The sequence below is a fragment of the Gavia stellata genome, chromosome 2 (assembly GCF_030936135.1).
Source record: "Gavia stellata isolate bGavSte3 chromosome 2, bGavSte3.hap2, whole genome shotgun sequence".
Classification (NCBI taxonomy): Eukaryota; Metazoa; Chordata; class Aves; order Gaviiformes; family Gaviidae; genus Gavia; species Gavia stellata.
Window position 1 is genome coordinate 61,527,899 of NC_082595.1, and position 15,457 is coordinate 61,543,355.

At 47.4% G+C, this 15,457-nt stretch overlaps 1 protein-coding gene across 1 annotated transcript in view; it reads left to right on the forward strand.

Annotated features, from left to right (window-relative positions):
* The first annotated feature begins 5,809 nt into the window (after positions 1–5,809).
* Positions 5,810–15,457, forward strand: part of METTL24 (methyltransferase like 24) — a 49,599-nt gene continuing 39,951 nt past the window's right edge. Inside the window, 2 exon segments of the mRNA XM_059835588.1 lie at positions 5,810–5,959; positions 5,961–6,104. Coding sequence (XP_059691571.1) covers positions 5,810–5,959; positions 5,961–6,104 — 294 coding nt within the window.

Sequence of the window (15,457 nt, forward strand, 5' to 3'; positions counted from 1 at the left end):
AGTACAGATACGGGGGAAATACAGACAACAAACTAATATCGCAAAAATCATTGTGCAATAGTACGTGAAGTGCATATGAGCTATCACTGCTTAATTCCTGTAAACTGGAATGTCTTTTTTAAAAAATGGCGATATATGTTTTCAATTTTTATACTAGTATCCGTTCAATAAAATTGCCACCCCTGCTTTAAAAAGCAGGCAGAATTTTGCTTGTTTAGAATTATCAGACAATTTAGTAGAAGGCAGACTGTAAAACCACTGTTGTTCCTCTCCAGGAGTGAAATACAGCTGCTGGAGGCAATAGTCGCATTGGTAGATACCACAAAGACTGGGGTTAAATAAATAAAGGTAAGGCCCAGGGATAGCAGACTGCTACAGAGCATCTTCTACTGAAGGGCCGTATCATTCCTCTTCTCATTCCTGCAGCGAATGTATGTGCACAGGTACAGGTATGTATGTGTGCAAATGCACAAGAGCGTGACTCAGAGGTAACTCTTGATAATCCCCTCTCCATGCCATTAATTATCAAGGAGCTCTTTCATCAAATTCAGAGCACACGGCTAGGCTGTGGTGTTTGAATCTCTCCATAGCTGGAGGGAAAAGAGAGCTTCTGCCCCTGCCTCATGCTGCCGAACAGCAAGATCAATCTTGTGCTAAGCTGCCTAAATAGCCCGCGAGCTTGAGGACAGCTAATGGGAGACTGCATGAACATTATTTTTTTTAGCTGTTATCTTCAAACCTACCAGCGGTGAGCTGAAAAGTGGTTTTAATGATCCACGCAGCTGAGCTTTAACCTTGACAGCTGTTCAGACACGTATTTCTCAGCAGCAGTAAGTGGGTAATAGACCAATGCGGCCAATTTACTTCTCTGTTGCTAACATCTAAAAGATGACAAAAAGAGATTCTTCCTCTGAGTTTTCAGTGGGGTTTAAGGCATGGGAAGGAGTAAGGGCTGTACGTCCCTTGCAGAACTGCTGGCTGCATGCAGGCTCTAGGGAGGTCTGTCAGTTGGTGCACAGAGAAATACTTCCAGGATTTCCAGCTGCAGTTTTAAGGAACAGAAGTGAGACCAGGCTTGCACCAAAGCCATCACTGAGAAGTCACCTGGGGATCTACAAACATTTCATCCCACCTTCCTCAGGGCTATGGCAGAGCTTTGGCATGTAAATGTGCAAGGCAATGAAACACCCCTGGACCAAAGCTCTGACTCCTGCAGACCCAGGATCGGAGGCACATGCATCTTCTGTGGGGAAGGACACACCGTGATTCTCTTCACGCAGCCACTCTTAAAATGACCTCGTGAAAGTTTCTACACAAAACTTCTCTGTTTTCATGTGCACAGACCAATGTCACTCCGGTTTTCAAAGCATTAGCCAGGAGCGTAGGAGGGAGGAGGGGGAAAAAAGTCTTCCTTCGCTCTGTCCTGTAGATTTTGGCAAGTGGCTCATACCAAATCCAGCGTGGTTGTGAAGTAGAGTCGAAAAGAGCATTTTTATTCATTTACTCATTTTATAGGAGGAATGTTTGACTTCCATTAACAGCCCTTGGAGAATCCAGAGAATTCCCAGTGGTGTTTTTCCTGCCTGGAGTTTAATTTTGCAGAGAGATCTGGGCAGACATTTTGAGTAGCCAGAAGATAAAGAGAAGCCTTGACAGTGGGTGGAGGCAGAAGATGGATGGTGGTAAGCAAGACGTTTGAACTGAAAATGGCCATAAAAGAGATCAACATTAAATAACTGTTGCAAAGGAGAGATTTTGCTACCAACAACATCCCACACAAGATGTACTTTATAAGCAGCAAAGACAGCACTGAAGTAATAAACTTCCATTGATGTTAAACTCTTTCCTTCCAGAGGTTTAGCACTGGACTCTCACCATAGACAAATTTGTAAACGCAGGAGGACTTTTAAATTTTTAAAGACTTTTCCTGGAGAAATGAAGGGCGCTTTAGAAATCTGTGGCACCTACATAGAAAGTAGATACACTAGGACCGATGTCCGATTTTGGTTATCAGGGCATAATGCTCGCTGCTCTCAGTAGAAATTGCATGCTCATATTCAGAGTTGCTGTTTCGGTTACTCCCTGCACTACATGGCAGTACTTTGTGCTCTATTGGATCCGGCATGATGTATTTTCCTCTAACACTATCCATCTTGGTTTGGGGACAACAGGGAGAGGAGGCTATTTGCTTCCTGACTCAAAGAGTGAGCATGTTTTGCAGAAGCTGTCAAACTTTGCAGAAGCTGTATTTCCCAGCAATCACCTCAAAAAGGCCCATCCTCCAGTTGAACTGGAGCTGCATGCATTACGCTGCAATTTTAATTTGCTTTTCTTCTTAACATGCATTGCTCACATACAGGTGTCTTTGCAGCAGATTCCTGGGGGAAGAAATCTGTTTATAATTCACTTATTAAATTGGGGAGGATGCTGGAGAGGTGAGAATGTTTAAGGTACTATCTTAATTCCCATTGATTCTCATGCTAATCCAGATAAGATTTCTCATTGTTCCCGAAATTTCCTGCGATCCTTGTCTACCACTGTTCCCTTTTTCTCTATCTTTAGAAACCCTCTGTTCTTTTTTAAACAGGCAAACTTACACTCAAAAGAGATGGGGGAGAAGCATGAGAAACTCAAACATTTGTTAAAATACAAAAGCAAAATTAAAACACTGAGTTAAATTAATGAACTGTTCTTTATCAGGATCACTTAGCACGCTCACAAATTGGGGCTGATCCGGCTTTCTAAGGAAGAGAACGTCTTGTACAAGGTCAGCATTTACAGTTACAGCTCAGCGACAGCAAGAAGAGTGGCTGGATTCAAGTATTTGAGCTTTCTGTAGAAGCTATACAATGAGAGAAGAACAACAAATGAACCTGTGATGCTAAAACCAAGAAAGACCTTGTGGTTTTTATTCTGCTCAGTCAGACCTCTTTATTTGAATATGCATTGTTCAAGCTTTTAGGAAAGCTTCAATTTCTCAAGGTTTAAACTTCAAGAGAGTGTTTTACAATGTATTTGGGAACTTCATACTTTTTGAGTCTTGACCTTTATACTCCTGCTTTTAAGAGTTTCTCCATAACCATACAAACACAAACTTTTATTTTCATAGGACCTTCACATGCCATTATTTATTGACTAGTTGCTGATTCTCTAAAACAACCTTGGTGCTACGAATTTTCTGATATAACGATTTTGGCGAGCAGTACTGCAACTCTTGTGTCTTGTCACATTTAACCCCGCATTTAGTGTACTCAGCGTATGTCTAAACCTCTCTTCCCTGAGCAGTGGCATTACTTCTGTCCTCCAGATGAACAATGCCATTTCACTCAGAGGAGCAGAGTGATGCACAGGCACCCCTGTGCCAGCCCGAGTGACTTTCCGCTGATGAACTCCAGGCGATGCTCATGGATGGAGCCGGATGCCCGTCTCTTAAGCTGGTATCAGTCATGGTTGTTGGAGTCACACTCTCCCTCTGCCCTCATAAATGTGTTCCTCCCTTGCACTAGCACCGGGGCTTGCCTGATCCGCTCGTGAGCCACCTAAGGCAGGGTTGAAACAGAGGAAAAGCATGTGGTTTTCGGCTGCCAGAGCCGACTAGCTTCCCTGTGGCAAGCACCAGAGCCTGCCTAAGGGAGGGACGGGGACCCCTGGGCAGGGGCAGGGGGAGAAGCGCTCTGATCTGCACTGCATTTCCTCAGGGGCATAAACCACCCATGTCCCACATTGGCTGTAGGCTGACCAAAAGACAAGATGGTACCGAAGAGGGAGTCCAGGTCTATTAGGAAACTGCTCCAGATAGAGTTTTTCTTGAGTTAGTTTTCATCTGGGTCATTGTCCTGGTTTGACTTAGCTTAGGACAAAGGAGCCCCCCTCCTGCTACAGGAATAGCAGGCAGGACTGCCGTCTACCGCCTTCCAAGAGGAGCCTGCATGTAGGGCAGTTTAAAACAACCATGCAATTGCTTTAACCTAATTTAGAAGAATAGCTTACCTAAAAAAAAGAGGACAGCAATGTTTAAATGGCAGAGAGCATGCACCTGGCCTGCCAGTGCATCTGTGCTTGGAGCCACGCTTGAAATCCCACTTCCGCAGACAGATCACGGCTCCCTCCCCTATCTTACTGCGTGCAGCTCCTCTGTCCTGCTGCCACCAAGTCTGGTTGCTTGGCTGCTGGCGGGCTCCGCTTCTGCCAGTGCTCCTCTCTGACCCGCTCCCCCAGCAGCACCCAGCTCCGGCTCTGCCCCAGGCTGTGAACAGACAGGAGAGGTCAAGGAGGAGTGGTGCAGGCTGCCGCCGGGGAGAGGGCAGCCGAAAGGAGGGAGAAGGAGGTCGGTGCAGAAAGCCTCTCCCTTGCCAGCAGACAAGGCAGGGGCGCTGGAAGCACAGCACTCAGGGGACAAAAGTTACAACCTCCCTTCCCTACTCAGTAAAACAAATGGGGATTAGGTGTGTGTCCATCTCCTGCACATCCCACCTGGGAACACATTTATTACTCTCCTGCCACTGATGTGTCTCCCCACCTGTGGTTCCCGCTTCAGAAAATCCCACCAACCACCACTACCTGCTTATCGCACAGTGATGGTTTAGCGTTGTGGCTTAAGACCAAAGCTGGCCTGCACGCTTCAGTATTTCTGTGTAGCATGTCTCTGTTTCGAGACAAAAGGCCTCGTGTGCTCCCGCAGAGGTAAGCGGGACCGCCCGTCCCCTGCGCTGCCTCTCGGCCCTGCTCAGCTCACCCAGAGCCTTTCCCGCAGGGGTGAAACCAAGGATGTGTCATGAAAATTCACAGCTGGCCCGTGCCGACCCAAGAGAGAGGCTAGCACACAAAGTATAGACTTACAGGAGTTAATTCTTTTATTCACGCACACGAGTTGTCCCAGCCAAATCGGGGCACCCCAACTGTGGTTTCACGCAGGGTTCTCGTACCCCTCGTACCCCAAAACAGGTCGAACACGATTTGACTAATCACTAACACCCACACTACTGATTACTAATCATAGTAAAACTTTGTAAAGCAACTCTATTTTTGCAGCATTCTCGCTGCTTGCCTATTGATCCAGACATCCCTGGAGTCAGCCTTGCTAGAGTTACTTATCTGTAACGCCAGACGAGGCTGGAGGGTTTCAAAGACGTGTCTGAGAGGCTGGGATGCTGGTGTTATCTCGGATGGCCAGGGCTATCCTTTGTCCTTCACGGACAGCTCTAACCTTCCACAAAGCAAAGTCCTTACTTCCAGGGCCAGGCTGTCGTGTTTAGTTTGTTTTACTTAAGCACGAACAACACCCGAATCTCCAGTCAAATTCCACTACCTCATGACATTACAGTGCGTAATGTGAACTAATACATACCTATTAACAAGGCAGTAACTTCCATACTCTAAAGACGAGTTGATATCAATAATAAGGGGGCAGTTTTCGTAACAGAAGTTGTCTGTTACAGGCGGCCTTTGAGGGCAGCGTGGGTCTGGGTGCGGGCACAAGTGACACGCACGTGTGGCATGCTACACGACAAGGACCACGGCCGCGAAGGCGCCAGCGTCCGCCCCACACCCGCGGCGGGCGCGGACCCCCGCCCCGTCGGGCCGCCGGGGCCGGCAGCGGCCCTCGGGCCGCCCGCAGGCGGGCACCGCCGCGCCCGCAGCCCACCGCGCGCCCGGGACAGGGGCACGGCGGCCCCTCCCCGGCCGGCCCCGCTCGGGGCGGGGTCTCCCAACTTTCGGCGGCGGCCGCGGGGCCCGGCCCGCTGGCGGCATGAGCCCTGCGGCGGGGCGGGGGGGGCGGCAGCGCCGGGCAGGGCGAGCCCCCGCCGCCATGCCCAAGGAGCGGCCGCTCTGGCGGGGCCCGGCCTTCCGCCTCTGTCTGCTCTCGGCCGCGCTCTTCCTCTGCCTCCAGCTGGGCATGAGGCGGTCCTGGTGCCCGGAGGAGAAGCCCCGGGCGCCGGCGGCAGTGGCGGAGCGGGCGCCCCCCCCCGGCCCGCGGCACGGAGCAGCAGCCGGGCGCGGTGGCGGCGGGCAGGCGGCGGGTCACCTACGTGCGGAGCGGCCGGCGGGGGAGCGCCGCGCCCGGCTGCTGCTCCCTGCAGCCCCCGGGCGGCCGCCGCAGGAAGGTAGGGCGGGCGGGGTGGGGGGGGGGGAAGCGCCCGCCATGTCGCGACAGGAGCGGGACCACGGCGCCCCCTCTCCCCCTGAGGCGGAGGTGAGGGTGACCGCGCTCCTGGGGTCCCCGCGCCGCCCCGGTCGGGGCTGGGCTCCGCGGCCGCTGGAGGACCCCCGACCGTAGGAGCCCCGGTTCGCAGATGTGGCCTCTTCCCGTTGCCGAGGTGTTGCCGGTGCCCGAGAAGAGGTGCCTGGAGGGTGGGGTGAGGTGGAGTGATGGCGGCTTCCGAGGAAGGCGTCTCGTGGTCAGGAGATTTTCTGAGCCGTGCTGCCGAGCTGCGGGAAAGGTGGAGTGTGCTGGTGGGGGAGCGGAACAAGGTCAGAGCTCAGTCTGGGAAGGGGACCTGAGCCCGGAGTCGCCCAGCTGGCTCAGCGGGCCGAAGCACCTCCAACAGGAGCAAGCTTGGGAAAAGCCCTTGGCCCTTGTCATTCTTGGCATCTGAATGCCATTTCATTCGCTGAAGGCCGTCAAGAAATGTTTCCAAGACATGGTCTGCGTGAGAATTAATGAGTTAGTTAATGAGTCGGTAAATGGACCTGTAATTAGGTTCAGAGGTGGTAATGATTGTGGAGCCTTTTGGAGACGTGAGGACCATCATTAGCATCTGCAGCTCAGCAAGAGGGAGGAGGGTGAGTACTAACTTCTCCCCCCAGTTAGCTGCATGTGTGACCGGTAGCAGGATGCTGCCTTCTTCAGCAAGCTCCATGCCATCCTTGGTTTTGGCAGATGCCAGTCTCTCAGGAATCACTTACAGATTCAAATGTTTATTCCACTGAGTTTTGTTTGCAGTCTTTCAGGGGGGACGAGCCAGCTTTCGAAGGCTGGGAAAGGGTAGCTTGTCACCCGTTTTGAGGTCCCGCTGTCAGGGTGCACTAGTAATGGTCTGTGCGGAGATGTGCAGATACTTAAAGAAGCTGGAATGACTGAAGAGGAGCAAATGGGATTTTGCTAGAGGTGGAACCAGCTTCCTGGTCAAAATAAATAACTATTTCTGATGTTTGCCTTGACAAGAATAAAACCAGAGTTGCCTGTGGAATGGCTAAACTTGCTACTGTTCTTAAACTGAAGCTTTATCTGGGTTTGCTCGGACTCCCACGATGAAGAGACCTCTTGCTAACATCCAAACCACCACCTGAGTAGGTGTCCTGTGATCACAGGGTCTCATTTGCAAATCTGCTTCCTTTTCTTTGCCTGTGCGCCCCCAGTAATTTAGTTTTTATTTGAAGAGGAGACGGACAATGAACTCGTGTATAGTTTGAATTTTAGATTCGCCTCATCTTCTGTGGAGAGCTGTAATGGAAAAATAAACCCGCTATTTTCTGCCTCTGGCTTCCTGAAAGGCTTAGAAGGAGAAATGAGATAATCTCTTACTGCCTTCACCGCTGCGGCAGTGGTGAGGACAACATTGTCACATATTTCTTCAGCATAATGACTGTGTGGCATCCTGATGTGCTGTGGTATTGATACCATGGTGAGGCATCCAGATCTTGCAGTATCAGTTGTTGTGATTTTTGTTGTCAATGCTGTGTTACTTGGTATTCTCCTAAAGCCCAACTTTTATGGGATTGTAATTATGGAAGAATTTCAGCATTCACAGGGGGAAAAAAGTGTAATCACGGGGATTCAGGTAGTTTCTTGAAAACATGTGCTAAGCATGGCATCAAAAAACAGGAGGCAGAAGTAAAGCATATCCTAATTTATTTCATGATTTTTGAGGAAATCCTAAGGGAGAAGTGGCATCAGGAGAGGCTGCTCGTCGTCCCGGGGAACCGGCAGTGCCTTGTGGTGTCAGAGACCTCAGGGCTCTGGAAAGGCCATGGTACGTTTTGGTGCATCTCCAGGTGAAGTCCATGAAACATCACTGCTGTGGTTTGCGGCATTTGGCACATTGCTGCTGAGGTCTCATTTGAATCCCACTAATTAAGTCAAGTGAAAAATGTTAGTAAATATAATGGAGGGTGGAGTTGCCAGGTTAAGTTTGAGACCATCAGGTGTCTTCCCTGTTCAGCTATTTGACTTGAGCATGTTGCTTCAGGCTAAGAAAACCTACTCTTCAAAGTGAAGATAAGGCTTTGGAGACAGTGGGAGTGAAATTCTGGGAATTACTGGTTTTGAAATAGAGTCCTTAAATAGAAATGTAGGGGGGGGAAAAAGTGATGAGAAAATAAAGTAGAAGTGGTCTGTTGCCATTTTTCTTGTGGAAGTGGAGATCATGCAGGGTAGCTAAAAAAAATAAGGGGTGAAATAATTTTTGTTTTGGATTTATTTTTTTTAATCAGGAAACATTGTATTTCACTTCAGACTGTTGTAAGACAAGACGGGGGCTCTTACCAGAAAAAGCTGCCTAAGTTGGTGGTCCGTGACTTCTACCAGCAGCTCTGGAGAGAGGCAGCAGCGTGCAGCCGCTGCCAGGGTGGTGTACTGGCATCTGTAAATGCTGCCTGGGGGAGAGGGACGGGCTCCCTGCTCTACCAGGTTGGGATTGCCTTTTGCTGTGGGTTTTACACGCTTTTGTGTCATTGTCAGTCTGTTTTTGAAGCCCGCAGAGGCTTCCAGGTATGGTTCCCCCCCCCCCCCCGGCCCCGCTGCCGATCGTGGCGGTGGTGTTGGAGTATGTTGCGATACGTGAGCCCGCAGGATGATGGCAGTAATGAAAAATCAGCGTAGCCAAACTTTGCTCTGGTTCCCTAGTGCCAGTTGGTTATAACTCTGCTCACACTTACATCACTGAATTAATGCATAAGACTGATGGACGGAGTATTTCCATAGGTCTAGTTGAATATCCTACTTTGTGGCCGTGTAAAAAAAATTGCAAAAACATGCAGGGAAATTATTTTATGCCCACTTTGAATCACTATAAAGTTTCCTGAAGCAGAGTTGTGTTACTTATTTCCCAAGTGCAACTGCGGTCCAACAACCAACAGCACCAAAAAGGGAAAAAAAAGACCCAGGCAGGATGGGAAGGATGGAGACTTGTCCATAAACGTCCTTTGCGTCGGCAGGAAACTGCCTGTGCAGTCGTGCGCTTTTCCTGACCGCTGGTAAATCTCCGTCAGCGGAGAGGGTGACTGTGCGGCGGATGGGGGGGTTTGACCACCGAGGTTACAACTGTTTGTTTGTGCCTTAAGATGCATGCATGAAAAATGCTAACTGAAAGCATCAGGGAATAAAGTAATTTAGCTATGTGGCAGCTCTGGGAGCTGCTGGTACTGCCTGTTCTCGTGCTTTTGGGAGCTGTGTTGGTCCCAGCTGTTTTGCTCCCGGTGGAGCCTCCCAAAGAGCAGATGCTGCTGCTTTTGCTGACAATAAAATTCAGCAATGAGAGCATACGATGGTCATCTGAAGAATGGGAAGTGTTACATGTTGTGCTGCAAATGTAAAGGAAATGGAAGTTTGTAATCCCATTTGTATTTTGGTGGGAGCGCTTAAAACTGTGTTGCTGCTAATAAAATGCCCAACTATGTTTATAAACTGTGATTCTAAGCTGTGGTTGTGTTAAGCACTGGTCTGGTAACATATGCAGCAGATAAAACCTCCAGCTACATGGAAACGCAAATTCTGCCACGTGTACCCGCTCTTGCAATAGGTATTAATGAGGTCTGCACCCACATAGTGCTGCACATGCGTGAGGCGAGTTTTAAAATGTTATTGCCGGGTGTGATGGTAAAAAAAAATAAAAAAATGCTGCGTTTGGAATTTGAAATAACAGCAAATTCTTATCACAGTGATTGCAATAACAAGGTTATGTTGGCTCTCGTGCTCTGAAATGGGGATGACCCCTCTACAAGAGTCTGGTTAAGAAGAGCTGGAGTCCTTTGCCTTCTGGGTGGATTTATTTCCGTGGAGTAGGGGTAAAAAAAAAAAGTTTTATATGGTTATGCATGAAAGAAAAAAGGCCGATGTTAGTTGAGGCAGGTGTTTTAAGTTCCTGCAGTTCTGCTTGCTCATGCTGTGACTGTCTCTCCTAAAAAATGAGGTTCAGGGTCTTGCTTTCTGCATGGATGTAGCAGAGCTGTGCAGTGGGGGACTCCTGGAAGGCAGACTTGTAGAAATGCTGGAGGCTGCTAGGCTGCAGCCACAGGTGTGTCTTCTGAAAGCGTGCCTGCCGGAAGACAAGCAAATTACTAAATTCAGTTTGAGAATTGTAGTATCAGCTAGAAATCACTCCAACTGTTGTGGCTGTCCAAAGGTGGGGACTGTGGTACGCTGCCAAAGTTAACCTGGTGTTATTTTGGATGCTCTTTCATATCTAGGGATGTAAAAATGTTTGCCTTCAGTGATTAAAAGCTAAGAGTTAGATTTTGCTTCTGGGCCCATCTGTATTTTGTCTTGGATTATAACATACTTTGGAACATGAAGTACCATTGCCTAAACCAGAACAGTCTTATGAGATTATATTTTTATAAGGCATTACTTACACTTTTATACATTTGTATTTTGGTTCTTCGTAAATACAGACTAATTGTCTTTTGCTGTTGCTTGTTGGATTGCAGGTTTTGTTTTTCTTTAAACAGGAGCTATTTCTGAGAGGTTACTGCTTCTCTGCAGTAGTGACCGATAACAGTCTCATCCTTAATGTAATCGAAATCTGCAAACTACTTTGGAGTGATATCTTCAAAGTTATGTGGAATAACTGTTTGGCCGTTAATAATACGGCAGGTTCAAAATAACCTCATGCAATTTAGCATTACATTACTGCTAAGATTTTACTTAAATTTTATATTTGATTTTTAATTTAAAAATTACAGTGCTACTTACGTTTCTGTCAGCAGTATGTAGGGCTTATGCAGAGAGTCCTTTTTAAGTCTTCTGCAAATCTGGTTAAAAAAAGTATGCGATGTTTTCATTGCCTGTTGGCCTATAGTGTTTTCAAGCTGACTTCACATCTTTAAAAATCTGGTAAACTTTGGGTGCTACTTGAATAGGAAGTTGCTCTGCCTCTTGATGAGCAGGAGCCAAAATTCTTGGCAAAAACTTGGTTATTCTGAAGTCAAATGTATCCATCTGTCTTTCCATATCCCATGGCGTAATAGCTGGTCTGGTTTGGATCGGGACTTAAGTTTTATAACAGTTTATTCGTTATGTATGCCTGGAGCAATGTTTTAACATTACAGCAAGGTTTAACACGACAGGGCTTTGGAAGCCGTGCAGCGAGTCGCATCAGGCGGTGTTTAAAGGAGCAGATTTGCCCAGGCTGAGCCAAAACAAGGGAGCTGCTGGGGCAGCAGCGTGGGTCGAAGCAGCCTTTTGGATCTCCTAGTGAATTTAAATCCAGAGCTTATTCCAGTCACCTCACCTGTGTACCAGACATGACAAGCTGTACAGCGTGCAGCACTGTTCTCTGAATGCTGCAGCACGGAGTGAAGAGCATCCTGGCTTTGATGAACTGGAGTTGCAGCTGTGATTCTGTTGCAGAGGAGTGCAGTGCTGAAGAGCTGGATATTGGTTATTCTTTTGAGTGTGCCTACTTTTGGGCACCTCCTTTAACAACAGGTAGACAAACTGGAGAGAGTCTCAACGGGAGGAAAAAGGCATTAAAAGGTGCAGGAGGGCAGGCCTTCAGGGAAAGCCTGGCAGAACTGGTACTTATTTTGAATAGGGAAAAGTAGGTTTTGAGAGGAATGTGCCAAGGCTCCTCAAACTAAAAAAAGTAATTTTTTTTGAAGGGCGTGATGACCACTTGTTCCCTAGGACTGCTTCAAGTAGGACAAGTAACTGGCTTAATTTTCAGGCACGATATTAAGAAAATCTTTTAACTCTGCAGTTGCGTAAGCAGTGGAAAGGCTCCCTGGAAAAATGTGAACTTTGGGTAGCCACACAGGGAAGGTCTAGGTGTCCTTAGTTGTGCTTCAGGGCAGGGAGGTAGAGTCAGTCAACCTCCTGAGGTCCCTCCGTCTACATTTACCTGCTCTACAATTAGAGAAGCAGTCTGGCAGGTACAATGTGATTAACTAAACTGGAATTTAGGCTGAACAATGATCTAATGTCAATGTAATAAACAGAGGTAATGGGGTCTTTAAAGACGATAAGCGATCCTTGCCCTGGCTTAATACCTCACTAGAGAGACCAGACCCCGCCATAATTATCCTGTGATGACTTAGTGGACCCCAGAGGAAGGAACGCTACTTGACAACTTTTTTCCTCTGGCACTTGGTCTCTTACCAAATATAAACCAACCCAAAGTTGCCTAGCTTGTAAGATTAGCACAAGGTAGGAGCTTACGGCTTCAGGCCATTAGTACCTGGGGAACAGCTGTGAGAGCCTTGGTTGTTTTTTGTTCACATATTCAGGCTAATAGCACAGACTGAGAGAGGTTATTGTGTTTGGAAGAAAAGAACAAAAGTTTATTGATAGCAGCTTTCAACAGCAGTCAACCAAATCTGGGGAGCACCAGCCAGCTCTGCCTCTAAACGGGGACAGCTGAGGCACCGGAAGGTACTCAAGCACGGGAATCCTTCTCCAGTAGCCAAGCAAGGGCAATACTGGCCTTTTGCTGTATTTTAACTGCAGATGAAATGTGTTTATGGTAGACCATAAAGAGGAGATGGCAATGTTTTTTTCTGACAGGGATGTCACTTGCGAGCTTGTGAGGTAAATGATCACTCAGAATAACCTTGATTCTTATACACCTTTTATTACCTAAAACAGGTTCTTCCTTCATGAATTTTTGAGAAGCAGCTGGGGAATATTATCCTTCAGAAAGTCATTACAGCTTTATGAGACTTAATTATATCCAGTAATACAGATTTCTTTCAAATACCTACTGAAGGCTTTCTTTTAGCATATAAAGACAGGGGAATAATTTTTTCTAGATAGCTGTGGCACAGAAAAAATGTTTTTCGGGTATATAAGCTTTTCTATTTAAGGACATAACCCAGGGACCAAGGTGGTAATTTCTTCTGCAGATGCCTTGCTCCATGACGGCTGTTAACAGTTGTGCCATCTTTTTTCTTGACCCAGGCTAGATGGCCCATGGGCCTTGAACAAAGCATGTATCCTTTATGACTGTGTTAGTGGGTGCAGGAAAAAAACCCATACTGATCCAGTCCCGTTTGCTGTCTTCAGCTCAAACTGTTGAACAGGACTGCTGTGCGGGGAAGCGACCCACACTGCCCTCCTGCCCATGCAGTGATGCTCAGAGAGCGGCTGAGCAGCTCTGGTCATGGCCTCTGTGTCCCACTGAAGGGCAGCAATTCAGTAAACACGTCCTCTGCGCTCACCTCTTTCTTCACCCCTCCACAGTTCACTGTGGTTGGGGTACTGGATTGTGTTGTCTGGTGTACTGCTGGTTTAGACTGGATATTAGGAAAAATTTCTTTACTGAGAGGCTGGTCAGGCATTGGAACAGGCTGCCCAGGGAGGTGGTGGAGTCACCATCCCTGGAGGTGTTCGTAAAGCGTGTAGATGTGGCACTTCAGGACATGGTTTAGTGGGCATGGTGGTGTCAGGTTGATGGTTGGACTTGATGATCTTACAGGTCTTTTCCAACCTTAGTGATTCTGCGATTCTGTGATCAGACCTTATTAGCAGCGAACGAGCAGGATTGCCCTCCACGTGCTGTGTACGTGTTCGGAGGCGGAAGGATCTTCTGCATGAAAGGAGCTTTCAAGCAGGAGGTGGGAGAAGGTGAACACTGGTATGACAGTCAGTTGTACAGCAAGTCAGAGTCTTGTCATGGGAAAAGAGCAAGAGTCCCTGGAAGTCAGAAATTTTGACAGCCTTGAAGGCAGTGAGCACAGTTAGTACCAAAAATGATCTTTTGTCATGTTTCGTGTTTTATATTAGAAATAATGGAAGTGAGGACAGTTTTGAACTCGCAGCTTTCCTTGCTCAAGCAGTTCTCAAAGTGGCCAAGTTTGCTTCATTCTGTTCTAAGACTTCCTTCTTTGAAGAGAGAGAGGCCAGAAGGAAAGATCTGGGACAAGTAAAATTCTCCCAGAAAGCCTTAGGGTTTTTCCTTTACATCTCTGACCTTTAGCTGCTTTCTTATGAGATAAATATTTAACTTTGTTGCTAGTAAGGTTTTCATCCCAGTTTGTTCAGTCAATTCACATCAACATTTACCCATCCAGCCAGGCAATTAACAGAGATGTGAGTCTGCTTCAAAGCTGCATGGTAGGTGCTAGCATGCCAGACATCTCTCTCATGCCACTTTTACTGAACTGTGGGCACGGTTGAGACTGAGGTGCAGCTGGTGATCTTTGGTGTGAACCCAGACCAAAACTCCAGTGGCCCATGACAAGGGATGCAGTACTGAAATCCAGTGATGAAGAACAAAACCCTCTAACAGCTGCCTTGCAGACTCGTACAGACAACGTGACAAGTGCATCATCTGTCTTACAAAACAGACGTCGAATCTGGACGTTTAGATAGCGTTAGTGAGGGACCACCAGTCTTCACACGAGCAGTTTGGTTTGGTTGTAGTAGACCACACTGTCCTTCTCCTGCAGCCTGGCAGTGATGGCTGTCACTCACAGCACAGCTTAGGTAGAAGACTTAACACATAGGTGAGAAAGTGCATGTGAACCACTGCTAATCTTTGATGGCATCCGCAGCAGTCCCCTCTTACTCATTGTTCTAATATTAACTTGGAGCTGTGTTTGTCTTGGACGGCCGTTCAGCGCTCCAGAGCTGTGTGCAGTGGATGCAAGTCATTTAACCAGCTCGAGTGTTTTCGTAGCTAGCAGATACACACAAAGATACTTTTGTGTATGATGAAACATTGTCCAGAGCCCTTCCGCACTGATGAAGTCTAAGATCAAATGGCATTCAGTTCAGTGGAACAAGTAAAAGGCAAAAAAAAAAAAAAAGAGATTTTATGTAATTTTTCTTTTAAGTATGGTATAGCAGGAATATCCTGGAATCCATAACATACATTACTCACCCCAATGTTGTTTATGGTAGTGTCTCTGTATACAAAAGTGACAGGGTGACACGCTGTCCTATTTTGAGTTAGCAAATCCCTAAGGGTGATGGAAACGATGTGCACAAATGGACTGACGCCTTGGGTAATAGATAGATGAAAGCCATGATTTTGAACTCACTCTTATGGCAACAACTCGGTCACTTTAAGCAGAAGATGGCGGAAACGTTCCCAGCTGTTAGTGCAGTACTAAGTGGAAGAGTTTGGATCTTCAATGACATGTGTTTTCCCCTGCCTGATCTTCTGTCCCATCTTCAGTAGTCTTGCTTTTAAATGTGCCATCAGGCTCAGGTGCCATCAAGAAAGGCACTGGCTGTGAGGCGCTCAGGGACTTCATGTCAGGGAATGGGTGGATGGGGTGTCCTCGGGTGACTGCTGAC